This window comes from Sparus aurata, chromosome 5, assembly GCF_900880675.1.
Source record: "Sparus aurata chromosome 5, fSpaAur1.1, whole genome shotgun sequence".
In the NCBI taxonomy this organism is placed as follows: Eukaryota; Metazoa; Chordata; class Actinopteri; order Spariformes; family Sparidae; genus Sparus; species Sparus aurata.
In genome coordinates this window covers 27,204,355-27,226,304 of record NC_044191.1, presented here as the reverse complement: position 1 = coordinate 27,226,304, position 21,950 = coordinate 27,204,355, and the positions used below count along the sequence as shown (strand labels likewise).

Here is a 21,950-nt window from a genome sequence, read left to right as displayed (position 1 = left end):
TTGAGCGTGAACGTGCCGGTGACGTGTGTGTGTGTGTGTGTGTGTGTGTGTGTGTTTTCTTATCTAATACCCTACAGCACAATTAATGATTTTCCAACCACATGACGGGGATTATACATCAGAGAGCAGACAATCTAGGATAACGCCTTATCTCATGGACACCATACAGTAAATACGTTTTTCAATAAATTCTATTGGCATATTTTCATTGATCGGCTGAAGACACACTATCCCAATCAGAAATGGCACAAAACTATGGAGGGGAGAAGGAATCCATACATGGGCTAAACAGACTAGAGATTCAAAACGAGGGAAAACAAGAAGTCTTGACTCATAAACAAGGACATCTACTGTGAGACATCTACTGAGAAATAAGCAAAAAAAAAAAAGGAACTCCCCCCCCCCCACCTCCTGCTTTGGTCGTGCTCTCATTTTGTGGTGATGTATTCAGCACAGTGATGTGATTCCAAAATCCCATCTCGTTCTTCCAGACCCTATAAAAAGTGAGTATGACGGCGGCAATACTGATGTGCGACTGTATGGCCCTGAGCGCACACGCCAGGTGAATGTCCCAGAAAAAGCCCAGAAATACCCTTTTTTTTTTTTTTTTTTTGCTCCGAACTGGGGATTGTGTGGCCTCTTTTTCGAGAGGGGAAGAGAAAACCTACAATTTCATTCATGTCCGTGGAATTCCACACATATTTTCTTTTGGTTTCGAAAGAATGAAAGAAAAATGAATCAGACGGCATTATGGTGCTGGAAATGAAGCGTAATGCATAATATTGACCTGTCTGGGTGCTTTTTTTTTTTTTTTTTTTTTTGGAGAATTGAAAGTGTGCTTTACACTATACCTTTGTTTAGAGTGCTTCAGATTCATTTCTAAGAAGACAAATATGCTCAAGTTGAATGGAAAGAGACAGCGTGACAATACTGGGAGTGAATCCACAACAAAAAAGCGAGGCTGTGTGACCTTGAGACGAGCCGCTGGCGCTGTGCGTAGCCGGGCCACGAGAGAATGAGGAGGAGAGTCGTAACAATCGCAGAAGCTTAAAGGCATGAAATGTCCGTAAGAGCAAGGGGCGAGGGTTCAGATGTGAATTAATTTGTGTTTATGTGCCTGAGTGGACCGAGGGGGTGGGGGGGATGTAGTAGTGTTGAGGGGCTTGACAGGCATCCCTCATAAAAAAAAAAGAAAAACTCAACACACCTCAATTAGCGGCACTTAGCAGGGCTCTAAAAGAACCAAGCCTGAAAGCAGTTGAAGTGGTTCAAGCGAGGAGGAACTGGAAGGATAATCAAAGACATTTTTTTTTCGAAGAAGGAGGCCATATACGCTTTAATAGCCAGGCCTAGTTTTTTATTTTTTTCTTTGTTAGTGGTGTGTAATGCTCGGAGTGAAGCTGGATACTGGCTCTGAAAGCTTTTTACGATGTCATGGAAAGTAGACTGTAGTGTGCGTTCTAATAGGACACATATTACTTCTATGGCAACGGAGTGTCCAAATACAAAGTCGCAAAAAAACAATACAAGAGGAATATAATTGAGATCAGGAGACGGGGAAAAAAATGTTCCCTGAATGAAGTGTATCATCTGAAGTAAAAGACTAGTTTGTGGTCGACAGTGAGAGAGAGTTTCTCCCTGAAGGAGCTTATTATCCACATATAGACACATCACTTTCCTTCAGAATGACATGGAAGATTTGGTAGATCACACATGCGCACGCACGCACACACACACACATACACGCACACACACAAAGACTGGTTTTTAAAGCAGACAAACTACTGAGAGAGTTTCCACCATGTTTGACCACCCTGCTAATCTAAGATGATGAAGTGTCGGTGGCTCTGCTGCGGGAAACACATGTGTGCGAGTGTGTATGTGTGTGTGTGTGTGTATTTCTGGGTGTGTTTTGGTGCGGGCCACATGTGCGTGTGTGAGTTTCTCAATCTGTTTGAATCTTTTTGCTGCCTCCCTCACTGTAAATAATTGCTTGCCAAGAGAGGCTGGTTTTGGGGTGTTTTCCTTCTTTCTTTCTTTCTCGTCGGTTTGGTGACGGGGTTTAAACGGAACCTCAAAGTGCTTCCGCTGGAATGTTGGATCCAGAGTTTTATTGCATCTACGGGAATGGCTGTCTGGATGGGTGACCTTAAATACAACCTCTGGTGCTAGGGATCAACAGGTACTTTCCCGCTGTGTCACCAGCCACAGAAGATTTGTGTGCAGAGAGAGAGATCTGTTCTTGACCCGACAATTCAACTATTTTAAAGCGGTTCAGAGTTTCGTTACAGCTCAGGGTTGGCGTGAACTCACACCATTATTGCGAAAAAAAAAAAAAAAAAAAAAAAAAGAAATTCAACATGCTTTGAAGGCTAACTGGGTTACCGTAGCCAGCAGAGATCTCAGTCATTTCAATTTTGCTTTTGTATTTAGTTCATACTGAGACTCACACAGAGTTATGAGAACAGTTTCATCTTAACAAATAGACGAGGAGTTCTCAAAATAAAGACTGGGGGCCATTTTGTGTGGCCCTTGAACATAACATGAAACGTATCCATCATATTTCAATACTTTCACTTCCAAAGACTACTTGGATGAATTGTCAGTGTAAGGTCGAAGTGAGATGTAAAGCCACCACAGAAAATAAACACTGTATGGTTTAAGAGGAAGTAAATGTTAGGATAAATGTTCTTTGTCAAACCTCGTTGGACCAATTCAACGATCTGCCTCATCTGCAGACATGACAGTGTTCATTCATGGCATTATGAGACCTGTCAAAATATGACTACAAATTCATGGATTTCACTGTGCAGCCCTCTATCATTTACCCTTTTCTGACCAAGGTTGTTCAGGTGCTGGTTTGGAGCCAGAGACTACCCTGGATCGATGAAGGCACCAACACTTCGCTGGTCTAGAAGGAAGAACCGCTTCCGTCTGAGGGCAGGATTATTGTGATCAAGGACCAACTAAAACCGCTTATGGACACCATTTTTAAAAACCAGAGCTAGTGTAGCGTGCTCTGACTAAAGATTTTCACTATGGATGCCAAATTAAAGTGACAGTGTTCCAAGGACCAGTCATGTTTGGATGCCACGCAAAGCCAGGAACAAAACTTGTCAAGCGTTGATGTAGTCCGCCGTAGTTCTTTCTAGAAATCCTCGGGCATTGGAGACAAATACAGCCACCGAATGATGTGACTCTGCGGTGACTCTCATGCTTGTGGAAAAGCAGACTGGTTCTTGAAAGGTTTGGAGGTTGAACCGACTGAAAACAGGGTAAGTACGAGCCCAGAAGCAGCACTTGGTTCGCTTTAGTCAAAAAAGGTATTGATGGCTTCCTACATTGGCACCCAGTCATTAGAACTTTGAGTCATTTCTTCATCATCTATGGAAATAACCTTCTGTTGATCCATGGAGGTAAGAGTAGTACCTTTCATTCAACCTGTGGATGGTGATTTACTCATGGAGATCCGTAGGTTATTTAAACCTGTATATGAAGCTGAACTCAGACATCACCTTAACCACATTACGACCAACAGCTGAGTTACTCTGCACATATAAACACAACCATGCTGTCTCACCCTCCTGAATTGAAATCTCCCAGTGGAGCAAGCAAGCTTCTTATGAAATTAAATCTGAGCGGAAGGAATATCATTATTTTCATTCAATCAAAAGGCTTATCAAGGCGACATGCTGTAAACATAGCTATTGCCAATGCCATTTAATCATCTAAAGCGAAGGAAATCTGATTTGTGTTTCAAATCTGATATTTCCAGCTTATTTTCCACACTGTTACGTGCAAGCGAGCAGAATTAGCGTGGTGTACTGGTGCAGTTCTTCTCCCGCCGCATCTACATTGGTTATTATAGGCGCTATGGAGACGTGCATTCTTCAACAGAATAGATTTTAATCTCGCTCCCTGAATCCAAACACAGCATGGTTTCACTTTTGTTTGACTTTAGGAAGAGGGCATCGGAGAGGGTTGATGCTCACCTGCATTTTTGGTATCAAATGATTAGGCTCGTATTTGTTTTTACCACTCAAAACTTAATGATCCAGCATATTAACCAAGCAGCACAAAAGACTAGAGTTTTTAACAAGGCACATTCCAACAAACTGAATGACAGAAATGTCTCAAACAGTTCACTGACTGGATTTGATATGCTGCTGTCTTGGCCAGGACTCCCTTGTAAAAGAGATTCTGAATCTCAGTGGGAAAGTTCTTATAAAAATACAAGTAAAAAATAGTTTTTACTGCTAAGAGAAAGACAACTGTAGTTGAAGCCTCCCCTTTGGAATGGAGATGTTACATTTCGGCACAGAGGTGGCTAAACGGTTAGCGCCGTTGCCTCACAGCAGGAATGTCCTGTGTCCAGATCTCAGAGTGCAGTTTGCACGTCCACCCTGTCTTCACATGGATTCCTTCCAGGTGCCGGACTGACAATCTGTTCACGATATTTCCCAGCCTTTAGCTCTGTGCATGCTGGATCCACTCCATGCCACCTGTGAACCTCAGTAAGCGGGGGTGTAGAAAATGGATGAATCAACAGTTAGTTTCTCTGCGTTCCCTCTGATGAACAAACGCCTGGAGAGAGAATACAGTCTGAAAATGTATTGTTGGCTTTTTTTTTTTTTACTATTCTTAAGACATCCCATTTTGTCTTTAAGTGTCTCTGGTCTGTTCGGTTTAGTGGGGCCATCAGTCTTCATCAGGAGAAGCTCTCCACTTGTTTCATTGGAAAGGCTGCATACCTAATGGGCATTATTTGAAGACTAAGGGGTTACATTGCTCTAAGTGGCTGAGATAGAAATAAATGAACTGAAAACACCATTATCTGGAGGAAGAGATTAAAATGCTTATAGGCTGTTCTTCCCAAATAAAGCAGGAGAAAACACTTTATGTGACTTTATTTCTTTCTGTATGCATTCAGTAATGGCGCACATAAACTGATTATTTTCCCTGTAATCCTTACAGGATTAGAGCTCTTTTAAGACTTGACTGTTTGTGATTATACCCCACGCAGTCAGCTCTGCCTGGCTCAGCCCAGAACATGTGTTTAAACACTTCATTGAGAGTTTCCATGGTCGCCCCGGCTTCCAAGATGAGCTGCGATTCTGGCTTTTTTTTTTTCTTTTTTTATGTCCCCCAATAAAAATTCACAGTAGTCCATTTATCTCATATGCTGGTGCGTGTGATGTGTGCCACAGCGATGTGGTGAAATACAGGGAGGTATGTCTTTTCATTCGTCAGGCTTTGACACAATACTTTCAATCCTTCCCAGGTGAACCCAGTCGAAGTCTAACGCTCGGGGGGGGGGAAAGACTTGTACACCCTTTTTGTAAGGGACCACACACACCACACATCCCTCTGTCTCCATTTAGTTTCTTTTACTATCTTCTTGTGCCCGCACTCCCTGAATCACCATATTCATGTTCATCGATTTGGCAATATTAACAAGACGTCTGTAATAGAAAGAAAAAAAAAAAAAATCAAAGCCGTCTAATAAAACCAGTCCAGTGATGTAAGTCTGATCAATACTGTCGAGACAGTGGGATCACAGACGACCCTAAAACTAAACGGCTTTAATGGCGTTTGGGGAGAAATAACATCTAAGGGCACTTTGCCTTTTGACATATGGGTATTATTCATGGCTATTACATGGTGTCGTCGAGTCATCTTTTGAATACACTTGTAGACGCACGAGAAATGAGAGCATGGGGCCTTTCTCTGTTGCGCTTCAGTCAATCAGAAGGCTTTATATTCGTCGTATGGATTCTCACTTACAGTCAAAGGAACAAGAAGTTAGCTCTTCGTCGCTCAATTAAAGTGACACCAAGTATGTATTTATTCTTCGTCACATCTGAGATAAATAACAGGGTAAATAAGTATGAGGCCAAGTGGGGAGGGGGGAGGGTGAAATAAGGCAAAATCAATAAGTCTGTTATGATTCAGGGAATGAGTGTTATTTAGAGGAAGAAATGAATATAAGTCATCCGCCCTCAGGGACCAACGCCAGATGAAATCATTGAGAGCCCGTCGACGCCAAGTGATATAAAAGCAGGACAAATAGCACGGACCGCCAAAGTTCATTTGTGCAGTGTATTTCTTTCGACATAATGCAAACAAAGGAGTGAACAACATGCAACTCAGTATTCAAATCTTTACTTTTTTTTTGGCCAATTTAACATTCTTGTCATGACCCCTGCTGCAGCTGGAGAGTTGCCTGTAGAGGCACTGAGATCACCTCACTCTGCAGCCGTGGTCGAGTTGACCAAAACAAGATGCTCAGTGCCTCACACAGTCCACGCTACACCTTTTTCAGCAAAACAGCTCATACGATGAATATAAGCTTGTTCAATTTCCCCCGAACACAAAGGGTCATTCTGATTCAATTTAACTACAGCGCTGCGTGGTGGCCATCTGAGGGGGCAGAAACACAGCTGAGTGGATCTGGGATTGTTTGCTATCTGTTTGAGAGTTACAAATTTAATGTGTAAAACAGGCCTCGACACTGATGCGATGATTTTGATTACCGCTCTTTACGTTTATTACGATATGAGTGTAAGCCCGAGAGTGATGTTTAAAAAAAAAAGAGAAGATTTTGATACGCAGCAGTCCTTCACGGCTGTTGTACAATCATATGAATTTTTTTATGACGAATGCCGTAGGGCAGGAGGGACGGAGAGGAGAAATTGCTGCTCCCTTGTAGCGTGAGCTCAATTTCTACCACGTCATTCACTGTTCCGTCCTTCGTTCACACACAATGTTATAGAAACTGACGGAATTTGCTTCATCTCACCGATTTGTAGCACTTTGTTTTGTGTATCTGTCATTTCCATCGACTGTTTAAAACTTAGAAGGAGCCAATGTGAATCCCTGTGAAATCTGTATTCTTTTATATTCTTCCTCGACTAGTAGGGGGGGAATCCAACGGTTTTAACAATAAGTCTGATTGTATGTAAGCTTGTGAGAAAATTCACCATGATTCTCACCTCAGCAAAAACCTAACCTAATGAGTATTTGGTCTTAAATGCTAGTTTCAAGTCTTCTTTAATGCAGCCTATGTTTAGTTTGCAAATGATAACCTAATTAAGCATTGAATAGACGATAAAGCAGGGTATGCTTGTGATTGACATGTCGCTACTACGGCATGTCTCTGGGTTTCACAGTCATGTCAGGCTCCGAAAAAAAAAAAAACCCAAGATGCTGACAGCTGTAGCGCCAAACTGGAGGCTTCAAAAAAACAGTACTCCACAAATCGGGGTTGGGGGGGGGGGGGGGGGGGGGGGTGTCTTAACAGAGGCTTAACACTTAGTCATTTCTGAGGAATTTTCCTGGAAAGCATTATGCGATTTGGTGCTAATTATGTGTAAAAATGGAGTCAGTGTTTAATTGGTACACTTCCAATTAATTAATTCCAGATAATTGCCAGTGTAACCAAGAGAGGCTCTCAGTGGGTGCGCAGCGGGTCAGCTGGAAAATAAAATTCCCACTGTTGAATCGATAATGACTGCGCTCAAAAGGAGCAGTTGTTCTTCTTAACATCAACATGTGTTCATAATCTCAACACAACTAGATTCTAACTGGATCACAACGGTCGATTTCCCATACAGTTGGTGTCAAATGGCATAAAGTATAAGGAAATAATTAGAAAATGAAAGTATTGTCCACAGTTTTACATGATCCAGACTCATCCCAAGGATTACACTCTAATTGTAGATAATTACGATGGTACATACTGTTGCTACCTACTGTCCCAATTTGCATAATGTTTTTTTATCTTTTAATATTTTGTACTTTTTTCTAAATAACACAGGAAGAGATCAGTAATACATGCTCTGTATTGAAAACACAATTTACATATTTACTGCAGGAGTTAGTTTAACAAAATGATTATACGATAAAGGAGGATGAACATGTTGTTGTCTGTCAAGTTTGCGAGTTTCCGAGCAGTGTCTTGGGGGATTTATCTTTTGAAATATCACGTCTCTGATCTCCGCGTACTATACTGCACCCTCAGATCCCGGCATGGGTTTGTGGTTTTAGCCTCACATTACCACAGTTCACTGTGCTTTTATCTGGAATTAGTAGCTGAGCCTACCTAAGAGGTGCCCACCCGCCTGCTCGAAGCACATCACACCGTACACCTTTGCTCTGTCACCATCCACCTACCCACCAAACCCACAACGCATTCTCAATCACTCACTCAACAGCTTAAGCACAAACAGGCTTTGAGTACACAACATCTGACACACACACACACACACACACACACAAGTGTGCACACGCACTTCACTCAACAGCTACATTCCAGGTGGGTGACCTAATTTAATTTTCTGCATCTAGTGGTTTGGGTCTCCTTTGTCCTTGACCCCGCTGCTGCCGGTCACCACCCCCCTGCCAGGGGGGCCTGCCTGCCTGGCATATTTATAACCGGGCTGGAGAGGGACAACAGCACTCACTCAAAGTGCTAAAAAAAAAAAAACACAGACCATGAATCCGCGTATGTGCCAGTCATTGTTCTATTTTCAATAATTACGCAAAATCAACACATGGAGGAGGAGGAGAGCAGCAGGTTAAACAGAATGAAATCAAAACATCAAAACACATCAACCCTTCGTGATTTTAGTCACACGAGTCATGCCCTAACAAGTGTCATTACACGATTGGCCAACGCATCTCTGAAGGCAATATATGCAAACGCAATGCGCCCTGACGGTGACGCTTTTATTGTTTTCGCACTGCAAACCAGGTCGGTCCGAGCTCAACGGGTTGAGTAGGCGCCCTTGTTGATGCGATCGCATTACACCAACACTGTGAAACGCCGACATGACTAATCCTCCTACACCCCCGTCCCAAACTTTTGTATCTGACCATAAGGTTACAGTCATGACAGGTACTGAAGTGCGCAGCATTAGCTCACACAGTGTATGCAAAATCCCTGTCATATCTGCTGCCCACACACCAAGCTGGGCCTACTGCACCTGTCAGATAACATCTGTTCATCTGTCCTCTGTCTTTCTGTGCTCTTGCTCTCTCTCTTTTTTTTCTCCCCCGTCTCAGTCGCTCTCCTTTAAGTATATCTGGATTTGATTTTCATCGCCCGAACCGGAGAATAGTCTATAACTTTCACACTGTTTTATATGCCGTCGTACAAAAACGTGATTCGGGGCTATTAAAATATTTGCGATACACATCGTGTTTGCTTTTCCCCATTCACACGCTACTCTACACAAGTAGTAGGGGCTTTCAGTAAACTAAATAATGCAGTGTGATGTGAGATGATAATTGCTCTGTTTCAACAACCTGCGTGGATGCTTGCGAAAGCGTCCGGAACGTAAAATGCTGATAATTAAATCCCCACAAACAGCAGGACAGGACGCCAGGAAAACAACAGTTGGTTCGCAAGATTTTAAGCTGAAATGGCTCCTTTCAGTGGTGCGGCGCGGCGTACAGAGCGGCCTAATAGCTCCTCCAAGGGACCGTTTTAGAGCTACTTAAAGACTTTTAACTTGGTAAAGTCTCAGTGATGCCAGAAGGATGCTAAAGCCTGGCCAGTTGCCTTTGGTTTCATCAGCCTTACCTTAGCAAGTGAAGAAAGAGATTTTCAACACTTGGGCAGAAATACATTGAAACGAAAAAAAAAACTATTGCACTATGCCATGTGCGCTTGATCTATCTTGCACAGCATTCAAACAGCAGAGCCAGATATAACACATCCATTCAGTAAGGAGGAAAAAAAAAATCAGCTTTCTGAACTTTTTATACTTTCATGCTTTTCCAAGTCTCCACCACGGATATGCTGTGTTATTAACACATACAGGCCCCGCTGCTGCTGAATGACCCTGCATCGCTTCACTATTTTTATTGATGCAATGTCACACGTGCCGTATGTACGTATGTATGTATGTATGTATGTATGTATGTATGTATGTATGTATCACTTGTATGCCTGCGCCTAAAGCACTGTGACATAGTGTTACCGCACATCAGTCGGAGCCGCTTACGTTCTTTGCCTTGGCCATTAATGTACAGGCAGGCATCGAAGGCCGTCTTTGGATGTTGACCTTGCGACCCCTGACATTTAGGATTTACCCTCAGCGTGTAATACAGGAGCCAGACTACAAAGTCAGGGGACAGGAAAAGGCGGCAGTCATGTAAGAATCTGACTTCAATGAAGACCTGCGTATGTGAGTGCCTACAAAGCCGAGAAAGGCTTTTTGATATGTTTTTTTTGTCCTTATTATATCTAACTGAAAATGAACTTTGCTTTAAACCTGCACCTTTTGTTAGTGTGTTAGTCAGTTTTAACATAGAAATAGTATCATTAAATAGAAAATGAGAGGCTAATATCAGAGGATGTATCACCAGACATCCATTGTGTGTGTGTGTGTGTGTGTGTGTGTGTGTGTGTGTGTGTGTATGTGTACGAAGAGAATACGCACATGCTTGCGTGTGTGGAGGTGAAAATGTGGTCGAGAGGACAGCAGGGATGAACAGGGAGAGGCGGAAGTGAGAAGGGTCATTTGCATGATCTTTGGAAATATTGCCGTAGCCTCGGGCGTTTACTAAGAATACCGAGCTCAGAGACAACTGAGTTGTTTCCCACATTGTGTTCACTCTGCCGGGCCGAGATAAATAAATGCACTTCCACGGTGCATTAAAATGGCTGTACAAGGCAGGACTCTCACAATTAGCTTCGCCTTTTTCCCTTAATTAATGTGATTCAGTAACACTTCCGAATAATGACATTTAATAAGATCCACTAGTGAAGAGTCCCGATGCATAATTTAGTCGGTATTAGCATAACAGATTCATTTAAATTTTTTATCATAGGGCTACATTCCTGTCTGCGGGGACTTATGTAATTGTCAGTTTCACAAATGGTGTGTGAGATGATTGTATGAAAAGTAACATTTTAATTTGAAGTATGTATGTTGCTGTATCATACATCATTTATTAATCCATTAAACATACAGCAGGACAGTTTAATAATTCTTAGCAGTCTTCATGAAGTTATTCTGCCTGTAAATCTTATTAGTTTGTTGTTGTCAGTTTGTTAATTGTAATCACCAGTCTTCTCAGTTCGTACTCATTTAGAGGCACAGTGAGTCAGATTTTCACCAGCCAACAATCTTGTCCTCCAGTCAACACATACGCGCGGGGATGAATCTTTCATTCACGCTTTTGCCAATTTGCTTGTTTACCCTTATATGCAGCTCGATCAAGTTCATCCCCCGTATCAGCTTGTGCTCATCAAGTCGGTTGGATTAATGCACTATTTCACTTGACTACTCCAACGTTATTTCAACTTCCTGCCAATACTCAAAAATTACGTACAGGACATCAAAAACGTTTGGCGTCGAGGTGATACTAATGACTGTTAAAATGTTCACGTAAGTCAGTCCTTTATGTCTTGCATTCAGGATGAAAACGGAGCGACAGGGTTTGAATAAAGTCAGTGTAAGTGACCTTGTGCACATCGTCAGAACTGAAACGATTCCTACCACTTTGTAGGGGCGTTGATACGCGGCGAGTTCAGAACCCAGACACATATATACATGAAAGAAAGGCTTGCGAATGATCGTGATCTCCTCGCTGCTTATTGAAATGTTCAGTAAATAAGGGAGAGAAAGGCTGAAACTTCTGTGATTGAAAGTTTTCATGTAGCTTTTGAAACTTCATTAGGGTGAGTTTGTGTGTAATAGAATATATGAATAATGCCGAAGCTTCAGACCAAAAAACAAATAAAAATGTGTTTTCATTTCATTTTTTTCTGTCTCAATGTCTTGTTACCGACTCAACCTTCAATATTTACACCTGCGTTAATGAAAAGCTGGAACACTAAATCTTGCCGCCTGCTAATCTGATCTCAGACATGCCTTCTCATTTGAAACACAATATGATGCTATCAAGAGCAGGGAGCGATCATCCACCTGAACACACGTTTCCCAGCGACGGCGGCGGCTTCAAAGAAAATTGTGAAACAGCGACGTGAAATATCGTCCAGAGAAGGAAAGTCTTGAATTAAGAATCAGATTAAAGTTATGGCGAGCTTCATGAATAATGCAGCCGACGTTTATTTCCCAGGAAGTCGAACTGTAAAGCGCAGTTCTCTCGCCAAGAGTCTCCCCTCCTCCCCCCCCCCCCGCTCCCGGTACTCTCTGCATTTCATCCATACGAGTAATGATGGATGGTGTTTTAAAGTAAACTAATTAAACTTGAAAAAGAAAATGAATTGTTACAATATTTCATCCCATCAACATCGTAATGGCACAAGTGTCAGACTATTTCTTGCCATCAAAAAATTAAAAGCATAAATCAAAGGTTATGGTAGGGAAAAAAAAAAAAAAAAAGGAGATGTGGTCTGAAAGTTATTGTTTTAGCGGGATGACAAAATCATTAGAATCTAATTTATGACCCCCGGGCCAAATACTTTTTCTATGATCTAGTGTTGGCTTGTCAGTGTAATATCCCTGTCATCGCGTTTGCCTCATTCATTCAATGGGCACTGGCAGGAAATACTCTCATTTCAATGGCACACTCACACTGAGTGGAACGAGCTGCTCAGGAGATGACCGTGGCCCTCTCGCTCTCTCTCCCTCTCTCCCTCTCCCTCTCTCTCTCTCCTTCTGGCAAAGCTGGCAAATCGGTGGGCTCACATTCCACAGCAATACCCCCCGAAATATAACTCATCCATTCTGTGAGGGAGGAAGCAGATAGACGTGCAGGATGTAATTCTGACTCCGATATCTGATTGCCGCATAGCAAAGTCATCAGCGGTGATTAAAATTCTGCCTCTATAAAAGTGAGCTAAACGCGACTCGGCTGCAGTTTTTGCGACTCCGAACCGTCATGTCATAGTTTACGTGACGGTGCTTTTTAACGGCAGCATTGAAGGTTATCAGCTTGAACCCTCTGATCAACACTTTATCCCATATTATTGCTCACTTTGACCTTTTATTTTGGGTTCAAACAACAAATGACTTTTCTTATTCTGTCCATTGCTGCAGCACCTCTATTCACCATCTGCCTGAACGATCCCTTTTAGAACCTGTCTCTTTTACGATCCTTGCTCTGATTGGTTAGCCCTTGCAGGCCTGAGCACTTATGTTACAGTAACAGTTTAGGGCATTTAGCCGACTTACAGTAATTCATACACTGATGGTGGTGTCTGGCATGCAAGGTGCCGACCAGCACATCAGGAGCAGTTTGGGGTTCAGCATCTTGCCCAAGGACACTTGCAGACATGCAGACCAGGGGAGTCGAACCAGCAACCTTCAGATAACAAGATGCTGGCTCTACCCAGAGCTACATCTGTGTTAACTAATCAGCGTTGCCCGGAGTTTTCCAACCACGGCCATGGTGGGGGCGTGGCTATGGCCGTCGACTGTACAGTTGTGACATCACAACCCTACAGTAGTCCTGATGGGTCGTTTGAAGGCGCGGTTTCTGAATACAGGCTTTGCACATTTTTCTTTCTATTGAGGGTTTTGATAGGCTCACAGTATTTATATAGAACCTCGACCCGCTTGATAATCAAAGCATACATGAAAACAACACTTTATACAATATGAGACCTTTTTTAATGGATGTCATTGCAAAAACGAAAATTACAGACAGAGGAAATTGCGACACGCTAATTTTTTTGCAACCATTTGACAGAAGCTAAATTGTTTCATTATAACCACTCTCTCCTCACACTTTTTCCGTGCTCTAACCAGCGTTTTTGTTTGTTTCCCACGGAAAAAACTTTTGGGTCGCACTCGCTTTGTCACATTTCCCTGTGAAATTAGCTGTCACTTCAGTCGCGGAAATCTTCGTCTCTGCATGTGTGAATACTTAATGTAACACGTCGGACGTGGTGTGAAACGCTGTGTGAAAACCTGCTGTTTTCATAGCTCTCCGCAGCAATCCGACTGCCTGCACGTAACACTGAAAACAATCCGTCCCACACGCTTCACAGGCAAATAAAGACCATTGTTTTTTTTTTCCTTTGGTCACAGAATCGGACACACGAGCTCGATGCATACAAACGGACAGATGCACAACATGTGATCCTCTGTGTTAGCCCTTATCCTCCACCGCCGCCTCGTTCAATCTCCCTGAAGTTGATATTTTGTAGTGGCGTCACATCTTCCCATAATCCTCCTCTGGATTGGCTGCAGCCCCTCATCTCTCAGCCCTGAAGGTCAACATGTGAGAGGCATCAGTAAAAGAAAATGACCTGCGCGAAACACGTTGCGGTAACCTCCACCGGGGCTGAGGGTAACCTACCTTGGATTTATAGAAGGACGTGTGGAGAGAGAGAGAGAGAGAGAGAGAGGGAGAGAGAGAAGCCTTGGTCATCACGGGCTGATAATTGATTTAAAAACATACTCCATCCAAATAAAACATCTTTATAAGCCACTGCAGACCACCCTTTCTTATAATCTCTGCAACACAGGCGTTCACCCGACTGCTTTAAAGATTCTACTCTCTGGCGATCAAGGGGTCGAGGCGGTTTATTCGCCTGTTTTTTCTTTTGTCAAAAACCGCACTCTGCATCTCATTCGTTAACAAAGATCTGTGAGTTTCTGTTTTTCTCTGAGATTCTGACTCTGCAAGTGCAATGAAAGTAAACCAAGACGTTTTATTTTGACGGGTATTGATCGAGCGGCGAAAGTGGAAAGATGCATCGCTCTTGCTTTGACAGAGACAAGGTGTTACAAATAAATATCTTTTGTGCTTTTTCTGATAAATGTGCTGTAAAACAATGTGCTCATGGCTTCGTTTAAAAGATCCTTTATTCTCTCTACCCGGCGTTTTCCATTATTCAATTTCACTTCCCTTCTCTAATTATTTCTTTTGTTTTTCCCTCTCTGAAGTTTCTTCTTGAAACGTGTCAGCGCCGTCATAAATCACAAAATCCTGACCTTGAATTCGGTTCCAACTTTCTAACCCGTCAACACTGTGACATTCCACAGTGTGACTGAGACTCTAAAAATGTATTCAGCTTATCAGTTATTTCTGGCACAAGCAGCCACCACCCCCCCCCCTCTAAACTCCCTCTCAATAAATATGGGGTTGACTAAGTTGATATGCCTCGCAGGCGTTTTAAATATTCCCCCCAAAAAATATCTATTCATAAAGCGGGGCAACATAATTGGGTGATTTATGACCTTTTCAAACCACTGGAGCGATTAACTGAAGACATCATTCAGAGCTGTCAATCAAACTGATTGTTCGCATAGAAACGGAACACCATGCAGCCAATAAGGGAGCCAGCTGACTTGAGAATGATGCCTTCAAGAGCCTTTCACTGAAGTGGCCCTCTTCAGTTGTTATTGTGTTGAGATAAAACTTCTTCTGTCAGGGAAAAAAAAAAGCCCACACTCGCGGAAAGAGGAACTGCATCAAAGGCGCACAGGTAAAGCTGTGCACATTCACGTCGCCGTCTCAAAGGTGTCATGGCTTCCCGTCTGCTCGCTGCTGGTCACAGACCTTGGCTATGTTCGGAGCTTTAATAGTTCATCTGGGAGGCTTCTTCACATAAAGCTATCATTACCTCAGATTTAATGATCAGGCGCAGTGATTTGTCTTTATTGGCCTTCATAGACATGCACACACCTGCATCTCCGGAGCCTTTCCTTTTGGTAATGACACCAGGAAGAACAACTTGACACTAATTGGCTCATCATGTCAAGCGTGTTCATGCATAAAGCATTTTCTTCTTCTGACGCTTAAAAAAAAAAAAAAAAGTGCCGTTTTTTTTTTTGTTTTTTGGAAAAGGACGAGATTGGAGAGGATCGCATCCTGGATGAGACTTCATATCTTTGGCGTCGATGTGTTTCATTCGAGCCTACAAAGCGATGTCTGCTTAATCTTCGCTTTGACCCACCGCGGTGCTGAAAAAAGCCTTTTAATACCAAACATACTGGCAACACAACTATCCTCCAAGAATTCTTATGCTAATGCATCAAATTCTGTATCAAACCCCGACTGTTTGTGTGCGCCTCCTATTTTAAGAGTAGCCTTAAGATTCTCTTGAGCTTAAATTTGACTCATTCTCATAACATCACTCCAATTGGCTTATCAGGAGGCCCTTTCCCCCCTCCTTTGGTCCTCGGGGCTTGCTTGGCTCTCAGTCTAATTACCAGAGATAATGGAGGGTGAAGCTAAATGGCGCTGATGGGGTCCAGCAGAAGGTTATTAGGTGTCCTCATTAGTGCCCGACTGAAGTGAAAGGAGGGTTAAGGTCTTATTCTGATCCTGATGGATGGTGTTCCTCTCAATCTGTCTTCGGAGCGAAGCTAGGCCGAGGCACGGATACGTAAAGAGGAGTGGTGTGTATGTGTGCGAGTGTGGGGATGACATCCAACTTGGCACATGATGAGACACGAGGCTACTTGAGTGAAGGGAGTTATGTCCATTTGCAGTATGTTTAATGCAGCGAACATTCATGACACGTTTGACAATACTTGACAATCTCTCCAGTTGTACTTTTCATAATCACAGAGGAGGAAAAAAATAAGAGTAGCACAATGATCAAAGCAATGTATTTCCGTTTTTATTGTATTACTCATAGTTGCTCAGACACGTGTATATACAAATACAGATCATTTTTTGTCAAATTTTTTGTCGTTTGTTTATATACTGTAAAAGAGCAGGTTGGAAATATTCCCCACTGATGGCAAAGTCGGAGCGAGGTTTAAAGGTGATGGAAAAAAGGGACAGCAGGTGGTGTGGGTGGAGGATACACAAGCACGAGAAGAAAATGGGACAGGACAGGTGCACGAAATGAACGAAGTGGCTCATCAGCAAGAGGTGGGGTGGGGGGTGGGGGGTTGGGGAGCTGACGAAGAGAGGCTTTGGCCGTGCACGCACAGAACCGGGATCGATGATAGGCTTTACCCCGCCAACAATCCAGTTCAGGATTTAAGGTGGAGGGGGCGCACTAATCCTTGAACTGTGCCCAGGACCAACGTCTAACCGTAGGGACAAGTGATTCAGGGTTGTTTTTAAAAAAAGGGGAGAGAAAATTGAAGGGCCCCCGTTGTAGCCTCTTCGACGCCAGCAGCCGTTCCGTGTAAAAGCACAATGGCAGAAAGCGTCTTGTACACAGACAGGGCTGCCAGGGCAGAGGCTGTAGGGCTAAGGCATGGGAAACACTCTTCGTTGCCAAAGAGGGTTGCCGCTTCCCATTCACTGCGGCAACAGCAAATGAGACACACACACACACACAAACTAAAAGGTCTCACACATTTTTTTTTTTTTTCCACACTGAAAAACGTCCTCGCACCGATGTATACGCTCCCAGACGCCTTCCCTCTCAGGAGAGTAGAAATAGGATGAATAGTCAGAAGAGACGGACTGCAACTACATGTGATGAATTCAGTAGATGTGTACAGAAAAGAGTCGTTCTGAGGAAGAAGGAAAAAAAAGAAGTTGCTTTTGAACTACAACATGTCTGACCCTCCCCTACCCCACGGTAACTTCACAACAATGGTTTGTGTTATGTACATTTTGTCATTTGTCACTACACAGCTTAATGACATCACTCGAATGGGGATGCAAAAAACACACGACATGAAAGTGACCCGAAAAATCTAACACGACTTAAAGGAAAAAAAAAAAAAGAAAAAAAAGAAGAGCAAAAGGAAAACATCTTTTTCAAACTTTTTTTTGGATTTGTTTTTTTTTTGTTTTTCTTTTACATGTCATCAAGTTCATGCGCATGCCACATAATGAAAACTGGCGAGATCCTTCCGTTTTTAAAAAGCAAACAGTCCACCCGTGGCAGATCTTGGAGCTGACCGGCATGCTTTCTTCCAGAACACTGAAGGCAAAAAAGTACAAATAAGCCCGTCCGTTAAAGTCCCAAGTGTCTTCCTTCCGAGGCAGGATCCGTGTGTGAAGAAGATGGTGAAGGTTGGTGATTGGTTTTTGAAAACATGAAACCGCTGAGCCACTCGTTTCTTTTTTTTTTTTGGCTAAATGTCCAGCCTCCTGTACACCGGGTGTACAGCTCCCACAGGTTTCCCCATCGTATTAGCTCAAAGTTTCATTAGGCATTGAGGGTCGGAGCACACAATGCGTTGTTCGAGGACAGTACACACTCCGCAAAACCCAGAGATAATACCGTATTCATTTTTTAGAAAAAGACATAAGAACCAAATTAATACTTTAATATCAAACACTATTTACATCAAGAAGTTTCCTAATAATAATAGTCATAATCATCATCATCATAACAATAATAATAATTATACAGTTTTAACAATGATGTATCTCATTTTTTTCTTTTGTCCTCCAGAAAGGTACAAAACAGATACTAACCTAACACTACATGTTTTATGGTTGACTACCTCAGGATACACAGTATCCAGTTTATAAGTTGATCCTCATTTCCCAGGTTAAGGTGTGTACAGAATAAACCATGGTAATAATAGCAATAATGACAAATAGTAGTATTGGTAACTATAAGAGAGTACAAGTGAAGCTGGTTTCTGATAAAAGTCTAGTGTTAATCTGCTGACAGGCGTCCATTTTTCAATGCTTTTTCGGTGCTCATTCCCTGTGGTGTTCTCTGGAAAATTAGTACCTCATTAAATGGCCTCGTCTCCTGTAACCCCCCATAGCCGAGCTGCTATTCCGCTGTAATAGCATTGTTACCGTAGCGCGAAAAACAAATGGCGAAAAGGCAAAAGGCAGTCTTTTCTGGGGTGGAAAAACTGGAACAAAAAAAAAAAAGGCAGCCATAAAAGTGAAAACGGCAATAACAAAACAGTGCATGCCTTTTGAGACAGGATGATGCTGAACAATAAGTTTGTCATTGACTCCAGTGGGGTTTTTTTTTCGATTTCCAGTAGTGTTGCATGGATTTTTGTTGTTGTTTGTGTCTTGTTTTTGTTAGGCACTCTAGTCGCACTACCTTTCGGCTACCTCCCGTTGTCTTATCTGTTCGTGTGTGTGTGTGTGTGTGTGTGTGCGTGTGCGTCTCTCCCCTTTAATTCTCTCTGTCTCCTTCACTCACTGATTCTCTCAAACTGCAAGGTCATTGGTGCTTTAAAACCCCCCACGGTGGAAATCTACACCCCCCCCAAGACCCCCCAAGCCCTTCCACCATCTATTTTTAATACCAGAAATAACTCCCCCTTGCCACAACATGGGGTCCACATGCCTGTCATTTTGAACCTCATTAAAGAGTCACTTAAACCAGTAACACTAGGAGCTGTAGGTGGACATGCAATTGCTCCTGTGCTCCTTATCATTGCTCTATTTCTCTCTTTCTGACAGTCTTTCCATACCAATTGGTTCGCACATTAAAGAAATGGCTCTGACGGGAAAGCGTTCATTTCTCTATCTGTCCATGCCTCTTCTGAAAGACACAAGTCCCTTCCGTTTGAAAAAGAAGACACAACAGCGCTCATTATGCCAACCCACCATGTGCAATCTGTGGGAGACGAAGGAAGCTGAATATCATTATCAACACGGTGAATTCATTTGGGTGTAAGTGCTAACATAAACCTACAGTAGCTCGACTAAATAGAGCTGCGCATCGCCTTGAGTTGAATGGATAGGTTTCTCAGTTCTCGCAGTGTGTTTTGGACTAATTGGAGCCGTGCATCAGTCCCCGAAAAAACGCTGCACTAACTGCTGCAATAAAAAAAAAAAAACGGCTAACTAATATTTGATGAACATGAATCAAAGCTGTGATTATGTCTTCGAGGACAAAGAGAAAACCGTACGGCACTGGGAATTGAATTGTCTCTCCGAAGACCTCTGTTGTTCAGATGAGACAAGAAAACACAAAGCCTGCAGTGTGAAAGACAATATTTGGAGATGCCATCGGTAAAGTAAAATAACCTGCCCCCCCCCCCCCCCCCAATTTAGCCCTGAATCATTTTTTGTACATTTTTTTCAAACAATCAGAATTGGAGAAAAGAAGCGGTGCATGCAAATGTTTTACGGGGGTGTTAATATCGACTAATGCTCAAATGGAACAGAGGGGACAATTGCTCGGTAAACATTGCTCACAATGACTGTGACTGTCGCCGTGAAATTGTGTGATCAACTTTCAAAAGATATCGACTCCTCCGTCTTAATCGCAAAGCCCGCAAAGGGGTCTGGAGAGAAAGTTTCAATTTAGCTGTTTTTTTTTGGTGAGTCGGGGCGAACCTCTGAGAGGTGTTTTATCGAGCCGACCGGGTTGCTCCACACAAAGGAGGACAAGAGAAAAGTTGACTTGCGGTTCCACGGCTTTTTATGCTCACTCACTCGCTGAAGCTCTGAGAAGCTCATCCACCTATGCACACGCTTTGTATTCAGGAGAGAATTGAACGCTATCTTTAAAACCGGCGGGGCCGAGGTGCGTGGCGCGTACGCATTTTCCCTCAGTGCTGTGGTTTTCCAGTCTGACCTCTGCTTAAAACCATTGCTCTCCTTTTCATCCTTCATCTCTCAGCTTTGTAATGCACTTCCCAGTAAAAATGGATGCACAAAAAAATCTACTTCTTACTACCCGGGCGGAACAGAACTCGATTCTAAATATTTCCTGAAAGGCTTCTTGAGAGGTCTCGGAACTATTTACTTGTGTATGTACAGTTCTTTCTAAGTCCTAAAAATCACTTTCCTACTGTGTAATGCTGCTACTGCTTCCACCTAAAGAACCCTACTGCTATTGTTTGTTAGTGTATTTGACTCTCTAAGCATGTGTATGCTAATGTATGTATATGTGTGTTTGTGTGGGTGGGTGAATGTCAGTGCTGCGATGACATAAACATGATGTAAAGGGATGTCACAAAAAAGTCACGGGAAAATAAGAATCACTAAGTGTCAAAAAACGGGATTTGGCATCTCAGTTGAAGTTTTGAGCAGGGGGAAAACTGTCTCTCCCAATTCTAACATCAACTTTTTTTTTTTTTTTTTTTTACTCACAGACGGAGAAAGACCACTTAAATATATTTCTGAAAAAAATAGAGGGTTCCTTGAGAAGCCTGCTCTGATGCCCAATCAAGCAAACGCGCTCCAACCCCGAAATCCCGCATCCCCCTCCCCCCCCCCCTCCCCCTCCTTTTCCCTGCAGCCTCGGGGCAGATTCAGGCCACGCTAGGTGTAAATGCCCTCCGGGACAGAGGGAGGCGCTATAAAGTGAAGAGTGCTGGTAGGCAGACCAGCATCAAGGCGAGGAGCAGGCTTGTTTTCTGCAGGTGCGGCGCAGCGTTTGTTTCGTCACTTCGGGAAGGCTCAGCCGGTTCGTGGCTGGTATCGTCTGAAGGATGAGAAAAAGAAAAGAAACAAGGTGAATTGCTCTTTATGGTACAAACTGCATCAAAAGCAAAAAAAAAAACATTACACAATTGATGTTTTCAGTTGCTACTGTGTTGTATGAAGCCATAAAATGGCCGTATTCAGATTAATAGCCGTGGTGGAGATTATTGGGGATGTTTGGGCTTGTGTGTTCGTTAAAGTTGTAAAAGTGATTTTCTGAGTTGCCATATGAACTTCAGCTGCTATAGCTTGCTTCAAAGGTCGTCGGAAACATTTTTAATTCATCTCCCAGTTGAGCTGCCCCTTGTGTCTGTCTGGCAGTGGCATCAGTATCTGTGAGCAGCCATGTGCCCGCTGCACCATGAGAAAGTAGCTGAACCATGCACAGCGGAAGGACAGATAGACGCGTTACATAACTATATATGTGTGTGCGTGTGTGTGTGTGTGTGTGTGTGTGTGTGTGTTTGTGCGGTAGTGGGTGGAGGTACAAGGCAGCATTAGGTGACAGATGAATGTTTTAATTTCCTTCCTATGGAGAGCACAAAGAATCATGCAAGGTGAGAGGCGGCCATTAACACATGCAGGCAGGGTAGCATGGTGGCGCAGACAGAATCAGGCAGGAGGAGAGGCAGGTGGGCATCACAAATGTCTGAGGATCTAGCCTTGATATGTCTGGTCTACTGTTTGTGTGTGTGTGT

General features: G+C 43.0%; 1 protein-coding gene across 2 annotated transcripts in view; it reads right to left on the bottom strand.

Moving 5' to 3' along the window:
* Positions 1-16,527: 16,527 nt before the first annotated feature.
* efna5b (ephrin-A5b) overlaps positions 16,528-21,950 on the bottom strand; it is a 103,867-nt gene continuing 98,444 nt past the window's right edge. For both annotated transcript variants that reach the window (XM_030417703.1, XM_030417702.1), the window contains one exon: positions 16,528-21,253. In XM_030417703.1, coding sequence (XP_030273563.1) covers positions 21,126-21,253 — 128 coding nt within the window. In that variant the 3' untranslated portion in view covers positions 16,528-21,125. The remainder of the gene's footprint in view (positions 21,254-21,950) is intronic.